This window comes from Helobdella robusta, assembly GCF_000326865.2.
Source record: "Helobdella robusta unplaced genomic scaffold HELROscaffold_51, whole genome shotgun sequence".
In the NCBI taxonomy this organism is placed as follows: Eukaryota; Metazoa; Annelida; class Clitellata; order Rhynchobdellida; family Glossiphoniidae; genus Helobdella; species Helobdella robusta.
In genome coordinates, this window is record NW_008705261.1 from 700,069 (window position 1) to 721,938 (window position 21,870).

The 21,870-nt window shown below is 38.4% G+C and overlaps 2 protein-coding genes across 2 annotated transcripts in view; both read right to left on the reverse strand.

Moving 5' to 3' along the window:
* HELRODRAFT_86367 (hypothetical protein) overlaps positions 1–13,582 on the reverse strand; it is a gene marked incomplete at both ends in the record, with an annotated part of 14,771 nt that extends 1,189 nt beyond the window's left edge. The window contains 24 exons of the mRNA XM_009027796.1: positions 323–526; positions 998–1,105; positions 1,548–1,625; positions 2,441–2,523; positions 2,779–2,926; positions 3,191–3,378; positions 3,937–4,079; positions 4,559–4,692; positions 4,967–5,074; positions 5,908–6,021; positions 6,140–6,253; positions 6,394–6,522; positions 6,789–6,853; positions 7,471–7,583; positions 8,051–8,214; positions 8,572–8,700; positions 9,008–9,075; positions 9,240–9,298; positions 9,668–9,807; positions 10,463–10,711; positions 10,852–11,025; positions 11,232–11,405; positions 11,757–11,883; positions 13,410–13,582. Of these exons, the coding sequence (XP_009026044.1) occupies positions 323–526; positions 998–1,105; positions 1,548–1,625; positions 2,441–2,523; positions 2,779–2,926; positions 3,191–3,378; positions 3,937–4,079; positions 4,559–4,692; positions 4,967–5,074; positions 5,908–6,021; positions 6,140–6,253; positions 6,394–6,522; positions 6,789–6,853; positions 7,471–7,583; positions 8,051–8,214; positions 8,572–8,700; positions 9,008–9,075; positions 9,240–9,298; positions 9,668–9,807; positions 10,463–10,711; positions 10,852–11,025; positions 11,232–11,405; positions 11,757–11,883; positions 13,410–13,582 (3,186 nt within the window). The remainder of the gene's footprint in view (positions 1–322; positions 527–997; positions 1,106–1,547; positions 1,626–2,440; positions 2,524–2,778; positions 2,927–3,190; positions 3,379–3,936; positions 4,080–4,558; positions 4,693–4,966; positions 5,075–5,907; positions 6,022–6,139; positions 6,254–6,393; positions 6,523–6,788; positions 6,854–7,470; positions 7,584–8,050; positions 8,215–8,571; positions 8,701–9,007; positions 9,076–9,239; positions 9,299–9,667; positions 9,808–10,462; positions 10,712–10,851; positions 11,026–11,231; positions 11,406–11,756; positions 11,884–13,409) is intronic.
* A 4,252-nt stretch (positions 13,583–17,834) lies between these two features.
* Positions 17,835–19,248, reverse strand: HELRODRAFT_178998 (hypothetical protein; the record flags this gene model as incomplete). Its single annotated transcript, XM_009027863.1, has 2 exons — positions 17,835–18,623; positions 18,721–19,248. The coding sequence occupies 2 exons, from the start codon at positions 19,246–19,248 to the stop codon at positions 17,835–17,837; spliced, it is 1,317 nt and encodes a 438-aa protein (XP_009026111.1).
* Between the last annotated feature and the right edge of the window lie 2,622 nt (positions 19,249–21,870).

Consider the following 21,870-nt stretch of genomic DNA (forward strand, 5'->3'; position numbering starts at 1 on the left):
CGTTGTGGTGGTGGTGGTCGTTTGTTGTGTTCGTCATGATGGTGGTGGTCGTGGTGGTGAAGTAGTGGCGATGATTATATGACAAAGACGGTGCTGTGACAAGTGGATGAAGCAAAATTAAATTAATTCAGAGCATGTTTCAACCATCACTCGAGACCAACTGCAACCATCACTCGAGACCAACTGCAACCATCACTCGAGACCAACTGCAACCATCACTCGAGACCAACTGCAACCATCACTTCAGACCAACTGCAACCATCACTCCAGACCAACTGCAACCATCACTTCAGACCAACTGCAACCATCACTCCAGACCAACTGCAACCATCACTCCAGACCAACTGCAACCATCACTCCAGACCAACTGCAACCCTCCCCCCAGACCAACTGCAACCATTTCTCCAGACCAACTGACCCTGAGCCACTGCTTCTCGGTGAGTGTGTCCGAGTAGTCGACCTCCTTCCTCTTCCTCTTGTCCCCAGGTTGGATCTTTTCCTCCTCCAGGTAGGTCAGTCGTTCCATCTGGTGTGGTGTGTGGTGTGGTTTGTGGTGTGGTGTGTGGTATGGTGTGGTGCTGGGAGGACGACGACGATCCCATGAAAAAGTTATCAGCCACATAGTCATTCAGTTAAATAATGTAAAATTTTCATCCAACTATTTCACAGACACTGCTGGCAAATAATTTTCATTCACCAACCAACATCTGAAACCAAAATGACATATGAAACGTCATCATACCCCTTCCACGCAACTTCAAACTGGTCGCGAGACCGTTTGAGACCTCCAGCTTTGTAAATGGACCCAGCTGACCCGCTCAAACAAACGACCATTTGAGAACAAACAAACAAACCTACCAACCGACTGACCAACCAACCAATCACCAGCAAATCAGCCAACCAACCATCAACCAATCAACCAACCAATCACCAGCAAACTAACCAATCAGCCAACCAATCATCAGCAAACCAACCAATCAGCCAACCAATCACAAACCTCCTTCTCGTCCCTGAGGAGCCAGCTGGGCAGTTCGCTTTCTTCCATCAATCGTGGCTTTCTTTTCGGGTCTCGTGATTCGTTTCGGCGTCTGTCCAGGTCCATTTGCTGGAGGGGGTGGTCGGGTCATATTACGTCACAACATTATAATTATCATCCCACCACCGCAACGTAACATCCTCACTTCACAACTACTATCATCATCATATGATCATCATCATCATCATCTTCTCCTTAATCATAACCATAACCATCATTGATACCATGGTTGAATGATTGACTGATCTATTGATTGAGTGATATACCTCCATCATGACATTACCATTAAAACATCACAATCCCATCATCGTCATCACATGATCATCATCACGTGACCATCATCACATGACCATCATCATCAACATCGTCACCGTTGAGATTAGTGATCATCAATATCATCAATATCATCATCATCACCACCAACTAAAAAACATCATCATCAGCAATAACAACATCATCACCAACATGATCATCATCATCAACATCAACATCATCGTCATCATCATTATACCTGAAATATTTCAAACTCGGCTTCAGTCCTGGCAAGCATCTGATTGATCGTCTCGTCGTCAGGCACCTCATTCTCCTCCTGTCAATCAATCAATCAATCAATCAATCAATCAATCGATCGATCGATCGATCGATCGATCGATCGATCGATCGATCGATCGATCGATCAACCAACCAACCAACCAATCAATCAATCAATCAATCAATCAATCAATCAATCAATCAATCAATCAATCAATCAATCAATCAATCAATCAATCAATCAATCAATCAATCAATCAATCAATCAATCAATCAACCAACCAATCAATCAATCAATCAATCAATCAACCAACCAATCAATCGATCAATCGATCAATCAACCAACCAACCAATCAATCAATCAATAAATCAATCAATCAACCAATCAATCAACAAACCAACCAATCAATCAATGTCAATCAATCAGTTGATTGATTAGTTAGTTGGTTGGTGGGTTGATTGGTTGGTTGGTGGTGATTAATTGGTAAGTTGATTGATGGCAATTTAATGAAAGGTGTTACTCAATTAAGCTTGGGTGGTTTAAAAAACTGACTGATTAAATGATTGGATGATTTGAAGATTTAATAATTGGTTAATTAGCCGGACTAATGAACAAACGAACGAATGAACGAACGAACGAACGAATGAATGAATGAATGAATGAATGAATGAATGAATGAATGAACGAATGAATGAAGGAACGAATGAACGAACGAATGAACGAACGAATGAACGAATGAATGAATGAACGAACGAACGGACGAATGAATGAAGAGCTGCATGATGGATTAGTAGGATAATTGCGTGACTGATTAGATGAGGATTGAAAGGTTGGAGGAGTGCTGAACAGGCGGGGATGAACAAGTAACTAACCTCCTCTTCTTCATTCTCCTGCTGCAAAATGGCTTGCAAGAACTGCTGCCTCTCCTGACCTGTCGATTTCTGATCGAACATACCTGGTAGTGGTGGTAGTAGTGGTGATGGTAGTGGTGGTAGTTGTGGTGGTAGTAGTGGTGGTGATGGTGGTAGTGGTCGTGGCGTTGGTGGTCGCGGGCTTGGTGTAGGTTGTGGTGGCCAACAGACATAAACCCATGCACAAACACAAAAAAACAGAGACACACACAGACACACACAGACAGAGACACATACACACAGACAGACACACACTTACAAACAGAGACACAAAGAAAAAAGAGCAGGCAGCTACTGACCAGCTTGAATGACCTTCTCGTCGACGTTGAGTTTGTAGCGGGCAGCGGCGAGGATCCTCTCCTCTACCGAGTTGACGGTCATCAGCCGAAGGACACGGACCTCGTTCTTCTGTCCAATCCTGTGGGCACGATCCTGGGCTTGCAAGTCCTGTGGTGTGGTGGAGTGAAGTTGAGTGAGGTGGAGTGAGGTGGAGTGAGGTAGAGTGAGGTGGCTGGGGTGGATTGAAGGAGGGTGGACGTTGATCAATTAGTTGATCATCAAGTTGATCCATCATCAGTTAATCAATTGTGGATGAAGAGAACAGGTGAACCAATCACAAATCGATCGATCAAATAATAAATGAATAAGCCAGCATGCACCAATCAACTATTCAATCAATCAATCCCCGAATAACCAACCAATGGAACAAACCTGGTGGGGGTTCCAATCTGAATCGAATATGATGACCGTATCAGCAGTCTGGAGGTTGAGCCCCAGACCACCGGCCCTCGTGCTCAGGATGAAGAGGAACACCTCGGACTCTGGATTGTTGAAGATGCTCAATAGCTGACCACGATCCTCACTCTTCGTCGTGCCGTCCAGACGCAGGTACTTGTAGCCTGTGGTGGTGGAGGTGGTGAGGGTGGTGGTGGTGGTGAGGAGGAGGATGACGTAATGGTGGAAAGGATGATAGTGCGTTACCGTGATCGTATTGGTGTGGTGACGATGAAACGGTATGGTATAAGAATTCAAGGTCAGTGGTCGAAACAATTGAATAATTTAAACAATGCGGACAGTTGGGCAGTGAGAGAGGTAGAGACCAGCAGATGAAAAATAGATAGGCACACGGATAGATAGGCAGATGCAGACAGACAAACAAATGGACTGACGAACAAATCAAACTGACGCACAAACACACAGGCAGTCAGTTAGATAGGCTTATGTAAAAACTGACAAACAGACAGACAGACAGATAGACAACCAGATAGACAAACAAACAGACAGACAAACAGATAGACAAACAGATAGACAAACAGACAGTCAAACAGATAGACAGACAGATAGACAAACAGATAGACAAACAGATAGACAAACAGACAGACAAACAGATAGACAAACAGATAGAAAAAACAGACAAACAAACAAACAGACAGACAAACAAACAGACAGACACTGACCTCTGAACAGCAGATAGTCTTCCATGATGGTCATGAGTGAGGTCATCTGGCAGAAGAGCAGGCATTTGTGACCGGTGGCCTTCAATTTTGGCAGCATGCGATCCAACAATTCAAACTTCCCACTTGCTCTGTACAGGTCGGCACTGATAGTGGTTGTGGTAGTTGATGGTGGTTGTGGTAGTTGTGGTGGTTGTTGCAGCTGTGGTGGTTATTGCAGCTGTGGTGGTTGTGGTGGTTAATGGTGGTTGAAGTACATGTAATGGTTAAGTTGTTAGTGGAAACTGATGGTTATAAGGGATAATGAAAACTAAGGAATGATGAACACAAAGAGAACAATCATTAAGACAAGTTAATAATGAAGGTGACTCCAGATGTCTTATGTCTCCAGATGATCACAAACTGAAACGAACACACACACACACACACACACACACACACACACACACACACACACACACACACACACAAGAATCTGCATCTTCCCATAAAAAATAATAATCCAGTGTCCTTTAACACTGAATTCAGCTTCCTCCCTAGTTTAATTACACCCTCCACCCACAACTATTTCAGCACATCCCTAAAAGGCACATCCCTTCCAGCCCAATCACAACCCAACCCCCACCTCGACACTAACTCAGCACTGACTCCATGCTGCTTAACAAAGGCCTCTTCGATCTGCTGGAAGATGAATGGATGATTGCAGATCTTTCGAAGTTGCATGATCGTGTTCATGAGGATCTTACTGCCCCCCTTGCCCTGTGTAAGTCAAGGTCACCGGGTTCAAAGGTTAGAGGAAGTGAAAATCAATCATCATCAGCCAACGTCGCAATCAATCAATCAATCATCCACCAGCCATCGATCAATCAATCAATCAATCAATCAATCAATCAATCAATCAATCTATCTATCTATCTATCAACCAATCAACGATCAACCAAACCAATCAGCCATCAAGAACGTATGCACGTATACACACACACACACACACACACACACACACACACACACACACACACACACAAGAACCGACATGTTTCCCTTTCTCGGAGCCATCAGTCAGCAGGACCCCCTTGGTCTGCATGTGTCTGTAGAGGAGTCTCTGGAGGGCCGACATGTCGCATTTGATCACGTACTCTACCTGCATGGTGGTGGTAGTGATGAAGGTGGAAATGGTGGTGGTGGTGAGGAGGAGAGGAGGATGCGAGGGGGATAGAGAGGAAGATGTTAATGAGGGGAGATGACGATAACGGTGATGATGATGATGAATGAAGATGAGTGAAGAGTTGTGTTGTGGCTGTCAGTTGCTAAGGATTTCTTCCCATAACAAATAATAATAATAATTGGTTAAATAACAATTTGTCTAAATCGTGATTTGTAATTTGCTGCGAACGAAAGCTTAGATAAATTAGACTATGCTATAGTCGGGGTGATGACGATGGTGATGACAATGATGACGATGGTGAAGATGGTGATGATGACGATGGTGATGATGATGATGGTGAAGATGATAAAGATGATGATGATGACGACGACGACGATGATGATTACAATGAAATGAAGTGGGTGAACGACAGTCCTGTCTTTTTGTATTGTGGTTGTTTTTGTTAACAGAGTTAGCCAAAATATTTTTTCAAATGCCAATCTGCACACAAAGTGCAAGCGTGTTCTTTCAATTTCGTTTCAAGAACACCTTGCAGATGGATAAATGGAAAAGTATTTCGACCAGCTCCGTTAGCAAACAAACAACCAAACAGAAAAACACACGGTAGTCATCCAAGATGAAATCTCAATTGAGTGAACTACCTTCCACATTAGGCTAGAAAATCCAGCAAACATTAGAAACACAAATCAATCAAAACTATTAAACAGCTCTCTACATCAAACACACACACATGCACACACACATACTTATACACACACATCAATCATTCAGACAAACAGATAGACATACAGACAGACAGACAGACAGACCTTATCTGGCAGTTGAGATTCCACCTCCTTCTTCAGTCTCCTCAATAGAAAGGGTCGAAGAACTTTGTGCAGACGTCTGATGATCAGCAGGGTCTCCTCGTTGTTCAACTCCACCTGGCGAATGAGGGATTGGATCGGTGAGGTTAAGGTCAATGTCAAGGTCAAAAGAGGTGAGGTCAAGTTCATTGTCATGTATCTTCCAGCAGGCATTAATTATCTAATGACCACGCACCTTCTCCCCGGTCATTGCGAACGGGGCGTTGAACCACTGCTCGAAGTTGGCACACGACTTGAAGATGCTCGGCAGGAGGAAGTTCAGGAGGGCCCACAGTTCCGGCAGCTTATTCTGGTGTGGGGATGATGATGATGATGATAATGATGATGATAATGATGATGATAGCAGTGATGTGATAACAATGGGACGGTGATTACGATGATGGTGGGGTAATGGGGTGAGAATGACAGTCGGTAGTGACATCTGCTGACCTGCAGAGGGGTTCCAGTGAGGAGCAGTCTGTGGGGTGCAGTGTAGTAGGTGTTGAGTACCTGGGTCAGTTTGCAGTGGTGGTTCTTCATGCGGTGGCCCTCGTCTATTATCATGTACCTCCAACGAATCTTCCGGTTGTCATCAAAATTATTTTCATTCAATTAATTTCAAGTCATTGTCACCATTATTATTATTATCATCATCATCATTATCATCAAAATTATCCTCATCATCATCAGTAACCCATTATTATTAATATCATCCTCATCATCATCAGTAACCCATTATTATTAATATCATCCTCATCATCGTCAATCATCATCATCATCAATGAAACCAACGTCACCATCACCACCGATCAGCCTCCTCATCGCTTACACAAAACCCAAATGACCTTAGCTAAGTTGGCCTTGTCCTTTATGACATACTCGTACGTCGTCAGTAGTACGTTGAATTTGCCTGTGTGGTGATGATGATGATAGTGGTGGTGATGGTAATGATGATGATGGTGATGATGATGATAGCGATCGTGACGACATTGCAGCAGTTATAAAAATTATATCGGTAGTAATAGTTGCTTGTAATTAAAACACATCCACATTAACAAAATTCTTATCCTAAAAATTTACGCTCTCCCCCATCTTTTCCACCACCACCACCTCGGGCGGCCTGATGGTCTAGTGGTTAAGGTCGCCTGGAGCTGTTTCGCAGTAACCGGGTTCGAATATGACAAAAAGATCCCCGCCTACTGCACGCTTCGTGCGTGATGAGTCGTTTAGCACGTATTCATATACGATGTTTGTGACGTATTGTTGAATCCTCAGAACTTTGGAAGAGTGTAAAGTGTATATTATTATTAGGTCCGACCCACAACTGATGGAGACTATAAGCGAGGATTGATTTGATCATTGTATTATTAATTCATTTACACGCATTTCTTTTCACTCCATTTCTCGCGCCTATATTTTGTTCAATAAATTTTTCAAAAAAATTTTTTGACAAATCGTTCAAGCAAGGGCGGCTCGTCAGCAATAGCAGACCCCAAAACAACATCACACAGCAGAAAAGATTCTGACCACTCCTGAGGAGGGGCTGGCAGTTCTTCCTCATGTTGGGCGAGCCCTTGTAGGCTATCTTGATGACCGATGGGGCCCACTTGTCGAACTCCAGCATCCAGTTGGAAATCGTGCTGCAGTGGTGGTAGTGATGATGGTGGTGGCAATGATGGTGATGATGACGATGGTAAAATTGGTGAAGACAATAATGATGATGGTGGTGAAAATGGTGATGATCATAATGGTAAAAATGGTGATGAAAATGACGATGATAGTTAGAAAAAATTGAGACAATCAATGATGGTTTCTGAGTATGATGGAAATGCCCACAGCAGGGATAACGACAGCACGCCAGCACTCAAATGACGTAGCAGTGACGTAATCAGATGGCAATGGCAGCAAACCAGACTTATTTTTTCACGAGGCAACGAACACCAACTCCCTCATAAACTGAAACAAGACCCTATTGTTGTCAGTGCAAACTCGCTTTCAATGAATTTTTGACAAGCAGAGTCCGAACAACCACGTTCAAAACATTAGATCCAGAACTGAAACACCCAGGTGTGTTGATGGCGAATGGAGATTATTAAGTAAAACTCACGAAAGGGGCACAATGATGAGGAATGGTCCATTCACCCTCCTCCTCTCCATCAGGTGGGTGATGAGTCCGATCGTCTGAATGGTCTTCCCTAGACCCATCTCGTCAGCCAGGATGCCGTTGAGGTTGTTGTTGTAGAGGGAAACCATCCATTCCAGACCTTTCATCTGCCGGTGGTGGTGGTGGTAGTTGTAATAGGTGGTGGTGGTAGGTGGTGGTGGTGGTAAGTGGATGATGACGTTTCATCAATCTACCCACTAACTCATCCGTGAGTCAATTCATCAGTTGATCCCTCCATTCATCAACAATCCATCAGTCCATCCATCAATCTATACATTCTCAATTTTTCAGTCTATTCCTCAGTTGATATATCCATCCATCCATTCATCCATTTATCCACGAGTCCCCACACACTCACTCACTCACTCACTCATTCACACTCACTCACTCACACACTCATTCACTCACTCACTCACTCACACACTCACTCACTCACACACTCACTTACTCACTCACTCATTCACCTGATAGGCCTTCAGCTGACCGCCAACCAGCATGGCGGGTTGGTCGGTGATGGCCTCCATGCTGCTGTGTGCAATGTTGTAGTAGGTCTGCTGGCTGGCTTTGTACTCGTCGTCCTCATTCGAGACTGCCTTCCTGATCGGTGAGATGGTGATGAGAGTGAGGGTGATGTAGGTGATGATGGTGGTGGTGATGAGAGTGGTTATGTAGATGATGGTGGTGGTGATAAAGGTGGTGGTGATGAAGGTGGTTAGAAGATGATGGTGGTGGTGATGAAGGTGGCTGTGTAGATGATGGTGGTGGTGATAAAGATGGTTATGTAGATGATGATGAGGTAATGGTGAATGAATGAATGAATGAATGAATGAATGAATGAATGAATGAATGAATGAATGAATGAATGAATGAATGAATGAATGAATGATAGAAAAAAATGACCGACTTGACCGCAACTTGGATTTGTTTCTCGGATATCTCATCATCATCACCTCTGTCGTCCTCCGAGTCTGACTGCAATATCCAATCAATCAATCAATAAATCAATCAATCAATAAATCAATAAATCAATCAATCAATCAATCAATCAATCAATCAATCAATCAACCAACCAACCAATCAACCAATCAGTCAACCAATCAGCCAACAGTTTCAAAACACAAACATTGAACACACCGACTAACATCATCATCACAACTGTCTTCTGAGTCATCCCTGGGTGCTACTTGGAACCTTTTTCATAATAGTAATAATAATAATAACAATAATAATAATAATAATAATAATAATAATAATAATAATAAACAAATAAACAAACTTTTGTGTATGCAAAAAAGAAAAAAATTTAAAAAACCCCAAAAAAAACATATAGTAAGAAGCATGGACAATCACACAAACGTGAAAACACACACGTGCTAACAAACAAACACACAGGCACACACACACAAGCAGACACTCACACGCATGAATAAACATACTGACAAATATACAAAAATACATATAACAAACAGTCAAACAACCAAACAGACAAACAAACCAATATAAGACAAACAAACATTGACAGACAGACAAACAGACAGACAGACAAACAGATAGACAGACACGTACCCAGGATTCATCTCGAGCCAGGCATCCAGCTGGCTGGCAAGTGGAGCATCGTCACCGGCCAACAGACGACCAGTCGAAGTTTCGATCACATGCACCCTCGTGTCGCTCGTGGGGTTTGACGTCTCGTCCTGGGGCTGCTGTTGCTGGGGAGTGGTAAAAAAATGATTGATTAGTGATAAAAGATTTAGGAATAAAAACTAAGTGACGTCACTCATAGCATCAATAACTACAAATAACAATATTTATAGTGATAAAAAAAAATAATGATTATGAAGCTCAGGAAAAAAAAGTAATGCTGGTCATCAAGTTAATGATGCTGATGATGATGATGATGACAGCAATATACACAACGACAAACATAAATAATGACAACGAATAATAGAAGAAGATTTCAGGAAAGGACACATTACAGCGAGTTATGACACTCGCAACATCAAATCCCATCCTTTGATCCATTCCTGCACCAATCACATCATCATCCAACAACATCCATCCACATCAACAAACCACCACCACCTTGTTATCTGCCTCCTTGGTCTTTGAAGCCTTCGCCACCTTAGCGGCAGAAGTAGTGGCTGCTGTTGGCTCGGTTGTTGCGGCAGAGGAGTCCTTAGCACTACCACTACCAACTAATCCCTCCTTTTCAACTTTCTCTCCATCCCTCTCTTCTTCTCCCCCCTTATCATCTTTCTTCTTCGCCTCCACTTCCGGGCAGGTTATCTTGGCATCGCAACTGCCCTCGTCCACCACTTCTTTGCTGGCGTCAGAAGCAGCGACAGAAGCAGCGACATCACCGTTTGTTGAGGAAGCTGCGGTTGCAGCAGCTGCTCCATCAGCTGCAGCTGCTGCCAGTGCCGCCATTTTCTCTTGTTTTTTTTGTTTCTTGAGTTGTTTCTGTTTGCGCTTCGCTTCCAGTTTGTGCTGTGCAACCAGACGAGTGAGGTTCGAGACATACTCGTCTGTCTGCGAAAGGAGGAAGGCCAGACGTTTGTCCTTCTTCTGATCAATCAAGTTCCTGTAGCCCTCTTCATCTTCTGCCTGTTGTGTGAGATGTTTATAATGGGTCACGTGACATGAGTTTCTTTGCAACGTGTGTGTGTGTGTTTGTGCGTGCGTGTGTTTGTAGAAAATTAATTTGAAGTAAAATCGCCACAGCCACCATCAACCACTCCACTCACCATCAGCCTCCTCATCCTCTCCTTCTCAATCCTCTCCTGCTCCTTCTTCTGCTCCCTCTCCGTGTTCATGTGGTAGACCATGACTGCCTTGTTCAGTTTTACAACCTTCGCCGAGACCGTTCTATGGAACTCTTTGAAGTCACGTGCATGTTGCAAGATGGCGTTCAAATATTCCTGTGTGTGTGTGTGTGTGTGTGTGTGCGTGTGTGTGTGTGTGTGTACGTGTTCGTTTGCATTGTTGCTGTCTGTTGCTTGGGTCATGTCACTGATGATGTCTTGGTTTTGTCAACCTTCATGACTGCCACATCGACAACACCGCAACCACATCACAACCCATCACATCACCATCCACCACCCACCACAACCGCATCACCACACACCTGGTGCTTCTGTCGCCTCTTCCTCTCTTGTTCAATCTTCTGCTGCTTTTCGAGCTTCTCTGTAATCCTGGCCTCCCTCAGTGATTGATGCTTCTGACGTTTGTAGGCGTTCAAGTTGAGAGCCGTCTGGAGTGTGGTGTCGCGTCGCATGCACTGGACCACCTCCTTCCTCAACTGCACACACGCAGTCACGAATGGATGAATTGCAAAGTAATGAATGAATGAATGAATGAGAATGAACTTCAAAAAACCAACAATCATAAGAGAACGACCAAGTATTTATCTGAAGCAACCGACCAACCAATCAAGTGACCAACCAACCAGTCAACCAACCAATCAACTGACCAACCAACCAGTCAACCAACCGACCAACCAACCAACCAGTCAATCAACTGACCAACCAACCAGTCAACCAACCGACCGACCAACCAACCAACCAATCAACTGACCAACCAACCAGTCAATTAACCGACCAACCAACCGACCAATCAACCAAACAACCAATCAACCAACCAGCCAGCCAACCTGCTTCTGAAAATTCAGCAACCTAAGCGCCCTCAGTTCGATCATTGCCTTCACCCTCAATTCATCTGACATGATGGTTGGCATGTTCTCAAGTTCATCAATGCGTGCAACAATCCTATTGGCCATTCTGTTAACCAATCAAGATGAAGGATTATTGTGGATGAGCAAAACGGAATAAAGATATAAATAACATGAACATCGACTTCAATAACATCTTCAACATCGACATTACCACCACCAACAATTTTCCGCCAGCAATTTCTAATAATAATACAATTAATTTTGATAATATTAAAACTAACCACGTTAATAATAGTCCTACTAAGAGTAATAATAATTGTAACAATAAAAATAATACTAACAATGGTGCCAATAATAATAACAATAATAATAATAATAATAACAACAATATTAACGATAATACGATCTTAACTAACTCTATTGACAATTTTTTGCAACATTGTTTTGATAAATTTTTTAAAATCATCAATTCAAGTTCAAGGTTCTGTCCTTCGACCATCTACCTTTATCATCAACGCTTCTCCTCTCAAAACTATTCATAGCTCTAATCAAATCATCAAATACGCTGACGACACCTACCTTATCATCCCATCATCTAACTCAAACACCATCCAATCAGAACTCGACTCATTAACTACATGGTCAAAACGATGCAACCTGCCACTTAATCTCAATAAATCATTCGAACTCATCATTCACAATAGCCGTAAAAAAATAACATTACCTCCTGGACACTCATCAATCACTCGCACAATAAAAAAAAAACAATAGCTAAATTACAACATAACGAATGAATTAAAACTCAAAGCGAGAGAACAAACAAATAAATAAAATAAAAATAATAATAAACCAACTAAAATTGATTGCAAAAATAAACCAACTGAGCTAAATTGAAAAATTTCATGATAAAACAACAACGAGAAATGCTGTGAAACTTTTCGACAATTATATATATACACACAAATAACTCATATACACACATATAATTCATATACACACATATAATTCATATACATACACACATATAATTCATATTCACATATAATTCATATACACACATATAATTCATATACACACACACATAATTCATATTCACATATAATCATATAATTCATATACACACATATAACTCATATACAAACACATATATAATTCATATACATACACACATATAGTTTAAATAAAAAATAGATAAATCTGTTTATCTATTTAACTAAGCTAAGTAGAACGGTGATAGAGGGGTGTGCTTGAAAAACAAAAAATACAACAGACCCTAGATTATTATTTTATGAGTTACTGAAGTTTTATTATTTAATGCCAATATTGAAATCCTTGGTTGCGAAGTCCTTGGCAAACTTTAGGCACCTGCTTTCTTTAACAATGCTAATTCTACTACCCGGTCATTAAAAAATAAAATAATGATTTGAGTTTGTTGGTAGACAGGAATTTTAGTTGGCAGCAACTTATTAAATTATGCGACTATCCAGTCCATCTCAAGAAACTGCAAATCCCAATTTCCTAAATCTACCACATTCCCCAATGACGAAAGTTATATCAACTCCTCAATAAGATAAACAAAACCATCACCAATGATAACAACAACGACAACAACAACCACAATGACAAACAGACCTGTTCTCTCTCTCCTGTAACATGATCAGGGGATCCAAGCCAACAGGTTTGGCAATGGGAGCAATTCTGTTGCCTCTCTGTTGCATGGCCACGGCTGCTTGCACCGATTGAATGGCAGGGGGAGGGACTTGCTGCTGCTGTTGCTGCTCTCGTTGTCCATCAAATTCATTCATCCCTACTTCTTGACTGCTATTGGCTGATGGTGGCTGAGCAAGCTGTTGTTGCTGAGGTACAATTGGTTGTTGTTGCTGCTGTTGTTGTTGCTGGGGCAGTTGCTGATTGGCAGGATGACCAGGTGGAAATGGGGGTCGAATTGTAGAATCTGAGATGTGTTGACAATGATGGCAATGATTAAAGTAACTGATGGTGATCATCTATGGTGGCTAGATGAATGTCATTACAAGCAGATGATCTTAAAACTCAACGTAATGTACTAATAGACGATTGGAAAATAAATTTCATCTCAATATCTTAACTTGTTCGACAAGATAATAAACCTATAATCTATAGCAAGTAAAAGCATTTGCTGCACAAAAAACTTAGGCTCAATGAAACTAGAATCTTATTTTAAATTGTTTTAGAAATTTTGAAAAAACAAAGAGTGTAAGCCTTAAGGTAATTGAAATTAATGCGGAACTTTAGCCAAGACGATGATGAACGAGGTTGAAATTAAGTTCACAATTTTATAATTAATTAATCTTTGAAAGATTCAGCAAAGAGTTTAAATTGACAAAAAAAAGATGTTGAACACGAAATTATAAATATTAAAATAAGAATCAAAATTTTAAAAAAATATAAATAATAATGAGAAATATCAATGTAATTAAAAAGTATGAACAAAGAAGTTGGTCCTCCCACCTCCTACGACTCCAGGCGGTCCAGCCACCATAGGACCACCAGTAGGCGGGCCAGCACCAACCACTCCAGATTTTCCTTCAAGGGCCATTCTGACATTGTCCGGAAGAGGTTGGTTCCGAGCGATGCACTTGTAGGCCATGATTTGAATCCTAAGAAGTTGGAGTTGTTGCGGGGTCATGACCACAGGTGGGGGATGATGTCGCATGGGGTCCATGGGGGGTCCACCTCCCATCATCATCGACGACACTCCGCCAGGATTCATAGCCAGGTTTTTAAATTCGAACGGCGGCTGCAATGAACCGAGTTGTAATCTTCTCGCCAATCAATTGGGCGATTTTTGTTAACAATTTCTATTTTTAATTTTATTGACTAACTTTTTGAATTACTGAAACACGAACGAAGATAATTATCAATTATTATGTAAAAGTGAAAAACAGCTTAAATAGAACAAAGAAAACAATTTTTTAAAACAACGAACCGAAAACATTTAATTTTTCGAATAAAATCAAATTTCAATGTTACATGATTCTATTCATAATTTAAATTTCTGGTTGACAAATTTTTTATTAAATAATTATTTTAAATAAAATAATTGCTGGTATTGGTAAAAATATTAGATTTAGCTGTTTCATACACCAAATCTCTTAGACCAGTTGAAACCGGTTAAACGGACTACAGATGTCTTAAATATTAAATATTAATATTCAATGATTGAACGGATTGAACCATATTTGGCATACAAGTGGCTTAAATATCTTATGAAATATTTTATATGGAGCAAAACAAGTTTAATTTTCAATTCTGTACAAAGAATTGTTTTGCTTTATAAAGTTCCATAAAGGAAAATGTCAAAATCATATATACCTACATGGTCAAAATATATTAAATGATTTGTGTGTGTCTGAGGGACATCTACTGAAGGAGGGCGACAATTGCCTCCACTTTAAGTTAAGGAAGGATTTCATTCCAAAAATCTGATCGAAACAATTTTTGTGGTTATCACTGAAACAAAGACCATTTGCAACTAATAACGTCAGCGGGTTCGTCATCACCTTTTTATTAATAATAGAACATTCCAAATGGACTACGAAATTGACCCAAGGGAAGAGTTTTGCCTTCAACATTCAATGGAAAATTAACGCCCTTGTGTTTGTTTCGCAAAAGATACATTTCAGATGAAAGCTTCTATGATAATTTATCTCATTTATTCTTGACTGAAAAGAGAAACATTTAGATGAGCTCAGATATAAAATAAACAGCTTGCAACGACGATATGCTGTTATCACTCTGGTACATTGGTGCTGTGATTGTTGCAGATGCCGAGGTTCTAAAAAAGTTGAACATGTTACACCTTGCAAGTTATTTGCTCTAATGTATATTTTAAATAATATACTTCTACAGCAGCTTGTAATATATTAACAAATTTTTTTTTTATTCAATATTGCTTCTAGTCTCTAATAGCAAGAAGGACAAAACGCTTTTTGTACAACTATTGTTTTTATTTCCTCCATGACTCAAGCGGTTAAACGATTCTACTACCACCAATCAAAACTACAACACACAACCTTCGTCAGCGCAAACATAACTATCAAGTCGTCACCCAATCTACATACCAGGAAAAGACCTTCATCGCAAGACACCTCAAACATATTAGCACTTAAAAAAACTTTATCATTACTGAACTAGTTTTTACTTATTGATCACCTCACTTTTACCGATCACCTCACTAACTCACTAAGTCATCATCTAGTCTATCAATTTGCCGTTACTTCATTTTATATTCCATCGTCAATTACTTTTCTTTTATTTTTCTTCTTCTTATTATTTATTTTATTCTAACATATTTTATTTTTCATGTTTTATCATTTTTCTTCCTCACCTTTTGCATTTATTTTCTCACTTATTTGTTTAATTTTGTTTTACTGCCTTGCATGTTGTTACAGTTTCTGCGTCTGTCAGATCCTGATTTTTAAAGAATAATAAAAAAAGGATGGAGATGTCCGGAAACTATTTAACTATTGAATGAAAACAAGTTGGTCAATGTATCAATGTACAAACCATGAAACCTGTTGTTTTTATTAAACGTCTATGAATTAGCTGAAACGCCTCTTAAATGCATCTTTTCAGCATTTGGTTCTTCAGTGAAATTTTATGGATTGGTTGGGGTTTCGACATCCAACCCACATGTCACCCATCCATGTCTGCGAGTAGTTTTTTAACTGATGTTACACTATCCTTACTTTGGATGCAGCCTGTAGGTACAGTAAATATTTTTCTAATTTTTTAATTTATAACGAATTTAATTTTTTAAATTATACTAAGACCACGTTTCAATTCAAAACATTAAATATTACGCAATTTCCAAATTTCGGCTTTTTGCAAACAATTTATTATAGATTAAAAATCAGAAGTTTTAATTTAAAATTTTTTCAAGGGCTATTTCAGGATAATTGTACGTACATCAATTTGGGGCAAAATACAAAATTAAAACTGACCTCAAGCGACGCGATCGTGGAAGATTCAGTAGATAACTTCAGAAAGCATTGCTACGAAAATGTAAGGCAATGGACTTAACTTATCTGGTCTGATCAAGCCATAGTCCAACTCTCTAGTTAGTAGTTTTGTCACTTGTTCAAACGAATTGTCTTCCAAAGATTACATTTTTTTTGCACTATGTTTTCATTGATAAACTGAACATTGACAATATTCGAATGCCACACATTTTCTGGTCCTTTTCTCTGGAACTCTCTACCTACTTCTCTAACTATTTCTCCATCACTTGCGAAGTTCAGAGCGGATCTCAAGACCTATCTGTTTTCAAAATTCATTGAGGAGCGCTGTTGAACATCGCGGAAATAGCGCTTTATAAGCTAATTGATTGATTGATGATTGATTGATTGACATACTAAAATTTCGATTGAGAGTTGATCCATGTGGTTGTCGGATTGAAATCCTAGCAACTAAAAGACTAATAAATAAAACACAACGAGCTAACGAAGTGATTTGTGCGGGCTTTATAAGAAACTGCGATAACCATTCTGATAGGTATTCGGGCTTCTGATGAGTCCCCGGTATGGACGAAACACGGGTCCAGCCTATCCAAACGAATACTCTTCTTTTCTTCTCCCGCTCACTGCTCTTCATGGTTCGGTGTTTTCTCAAACACAAACTCAGCCACAACATGGTTGACAATTGGGTTGAGTCTGGTCGATTTTGATCATTAGCTAGCTATGCAGCTTCGACGGTGATGTCTTGGTAACATTTTGTTATTAATTATAGATTTTAATTTAATTAATTGATGAATAAAAGATTTAAGTAGAACGATGAAATGATAGGACTGGCGCAAAAAAGCTAACAAATCTGTAATTACTAAGATGATGGTTGTTGGTTAAACTGACTTACAGAAAATGAATCAAATGATTTATTACAAAATGAAATATTTTTAATTATCAAATGTCTAATCAGCTAAAGTAATTATAAAATAATTCATTTAATTGTTATTTGAAACCATTTATTTGATATATTAATATCTATAAAAATAAAGTGTAATTTTCCTTTAAAGTACATTTATAATAAATAATAATGTGCGTCGAAACTATTCGCGGCTGAGAGTCGATCAAGGATGTTACGAGAGAAACAAGTTAGGAAGAGTTGCCAAAGGATGAACGCGAGGGAGGCCACGACAGCGCACGATTTGGATGAGGACTTCTTACTTGCTTCGGGTAAATTCAATACCATCGAGTCAGACATTCCGTAAGAATTATTTGCATAGCAACGATGTCTGTTTCTAATCATGGTCCTTGAATAATTCGTGAAATGTTTTGTGACCTTGTAGCTGGGCTTCTTTATGAACTGCGGGTAACGACTTTCGACTCCAGTGTGATCGACGAAGACAACGTCGATGGGGAACTTTCCTTTGACGACGCATGTTAAGCGTAGCGACTTTTCGATGATGGTTATGTAGGCGTCCACAACCGTCGCTGGTCCGCCCCATGCGCTCGCTGGCTTGTAATTGTACACTTTCGTCTGCAGTGGTTCAGGTAGTCCTTCTATTTCCAATTTAGGCAGGTCTTCCAGTATCTTCTCATCAATTTTTACGTTTGGACATTCTCTGATAATTATTATCTTTAATTTTCTGAATCTTCTAATGTGCCTCGTATCAATCAGCAGATTGTCGATGTTGTCGAAAACGATGCCTTTCAATAGTTTGCGCAAGTTTACCAACTTCAGACACTTGAAAACAATGTCGAAACTCAGATGTTGAAACGTTATTTTTAAATTTCTTTGGAAATTTTCCAAAAAATCGAAATTGTCGATGTCTTCTTTAAAAACGAAATGAATCAAATGAGTGAATTTCTGTTATGATTTGAAAAAATGAATGACAATTGATTAATTGTCAATAAATAAGTTTATCGTAGCAATTTTAATTTTGTCAGGAACCAAAATGACAAACCATGAAAAAATCCTCAGTGCACTTTTCAGGTACGTTTTCGGAAAGTTCAAAGGTTTTTATCTTGTCAAGCAGAGGTTCTGTAAATTTTGGATCGGCCCAAAAAAGTTTTCCTAGCGTGTTGTCATCATTTATTTCAATTTTTTCCAAAAATTCGACGTGTTGGAACAAATCAGTTGGAGCATCGTCAACAATTTCGCAGTCAACGATTGTCAAGGAATTCATGTGGAGGTTTTGGAAAAAAGTTGGTTTGATGCTTTCAATGTAAGCATTGAAGAACTGCAAAGATATGTTTGAACGCGACTTCAGCATTATCTTTGGCATCTCGTTGTTGAGTTCTTTGAAGAAACAGTTGGAATATGAGCAAGTGGAAGTCTCACAGACGCTGTCGCAGTACTCCAGATCAAAATCCCGTTTCTGTTTCAACGAGTCAACCATACCTAACAATCCATGAACAATTATCATTATCATCTGCGCTGATTCAAATGAATGATTTTTATCAATGGCTAAAAGATTGCAGAGCCAAATCATTGCAATATTTCTTTAAATTTCTGTCAAATAAGAACGATCCTGTAATGTTAATTTTTTTTAAAGAATTAAATGTATTTTTAAAAATTGGACTTAATATAAACTGAATGATAGATTGATTTCCATTGCATTAATTTTAAGTAGTATTTATGAATTTTTGAAAATTTAAGCATTTTAGAAAAATATCCAGTTATAGGGCTTTTAAATTATCGCAAAAATCAGAAGTTATAAGAAATTTAATTTACCCAAGAACCTATTATTATAGGTCTCTCAAAGCATGAAGAAACGGAGCAGGGTTTCAAAAAGCTTCAGTCCAACTCCATTTTTAAGGCCTCAATGACATAAGCATTGACGTCACTGTCTCCAGTGATGTACCCCAAAAGTTAAAAACTTGCTCAATTAGCTTTTAGATGTTTAAAATTGAAAATATATTATTATGAAAATAAGCATATATTTATTGCTGATTGAAGATTCAAAAATATTCGAGCCACAACTTGGTGCATCACATGTTCATCCTAAAATTTTATGTTAATTAACTAATTGTTTGTTTATTTATTTATTTCAAGTTATTTATGTTTACAGTTTATTTGTTTGTTAGTTTGTTTCTTCTTTAATTCAATCTTTTGTATTTTCAATTGATCGTGTAAACAAAAACAACACGCAAGATGACAAAGACGTAAAAAAAAGTTTGAAATTGAACTGGACCATGTATTACCTATTCTACATGTGTATTTATTTGGCGTATACGGATCATGTACGTGAGGTAATATATTGACGAATTAGCAAATTGGGTTTTTATTAAAATTTTTGCTTAACCGCTGGCGTGTCGAACCATGGACATAATGGATATAATAATATCATGTGTCGAACACCCACATCTGATATTTCCATTAGTTAACATTTTGGTTAGTTAACAACATCAGCTAACTTTTAACTCATTTAAATCAATCGTTCAATCAATCAATAAATCAAATTCTTTTATTCAATAATCTCAAATAATTTATGCAACAATAAATTACATAAATAGAAGAAAATTATAAGGTTGATCGAAAAAAAAAACAAAAAAGTTTATCTAGTCCGACCACCTTTTATCACTTTTATAATTGTTAGAAGAAATAGGTTATTAGTGAAAAGTTAAACCCAAAATGTATTTATATAAACATACACATACATATATACATATATTAATTAAATTATCAGTAGTAAACATATGCATATATATAAATACACTCATACATATACAAAACAGTTAAATTATTTAAATAATAGTTGAAATAAAGTATATACTCAGATTATTATAACTACCCATATACCTAACTAGAATCAGGAAGACCATAGTAGAGCGAGTTACAATAATAAATCCTAGATAAAACCAAAGAAGTAACAAGAAGAGACGAGTAGAATCGTCAATAAAAGGCAAAAGTATTTTTATTCTACACAGATGAAAAAAGAATTTCTAGCAACACTATTAATCTGAAAAGAAAGAAACTCGCTAGAAATAAAGATAAACCTTAGACCACGAAACTTTTGAGCTTGCCTGCTGCTTATATGTTTGTAATTTTATAAATTTTTTTAGGCTGTCTCGTCTACATAGAACATATCCAGTGTGTCATGTCACTGCTGCTTTTTCTTCTTGTAACAGAGTTTTATATGGGAAGAATACGATCACGAAAATCCAGCTATATCTTTGCGTTACATATATAACAAATGCATAACATGTATACCAACTTATACCTGTTATATATTTTATGTCAAAATGTAAAATTTATCAAACATTTTTTTGTATTTAGTGTTAAATTCAAGCCTAATTCAAAACAGACTTTTGCTTTCATTTTGTTGTCCAATGATGACAACTTCTTAAAATGTTTTTTATCTTTACAAATAGAAGTTCACATTTAGCACAATAGTGAAAATGAAATGGAGTTGTGAAAATTTCTGAGTCTATTTTTAAAGTTTATTCTTCTAAAGAGCGGATGACAAAATGACTGCACCACTTCATTTGCACGTTCTTGTGATATTTCTTCTCGCTAATTTTAATCCTTCATTTTGCTTGCAAGGATTTTTCGATAGTATTTTCAACTGGCCGAAATCAATTTTTAATTTTAAAACCTGCTTTAGAGAATGCTGTGGTGAATTGAAATTCAACGTATCAGGTGTGCACCACCGGTTCATGATTTCGTTTCAAATTTTTTTAAATAATTTTATCATCATACCTCAGTGCTTCACGCCATGGCGACATCTTACTGTTCTACATTTTCATTGGAGTTTTCACATGGTAGTAATAGGAATACAATAAGAATTATGTATTTAATATTTTAATAATAAATAATTAATATGATAATTATTTGTGTAGTATCCTACTAGTATTTAATAGTTGAATTTAACTCTTACTTACACAAACAAAACATTCCCTCTTTTCTTGTTGTAAAATGAAGAAGAGATGAAACCAAAAGGGAAATAAATATAAATTCGTTTTGTATGAGACATGAGTTAAACTGTTAAAATTAAATCACCAAAACACCTTTTTTTTAGATCATACCATAAAAGTAAATTAATATTAATAGCAGTAAGGGTAGTTTTTTAAAGCTAAATTCAGGATACAACTTGCAATATATGTGATATAAA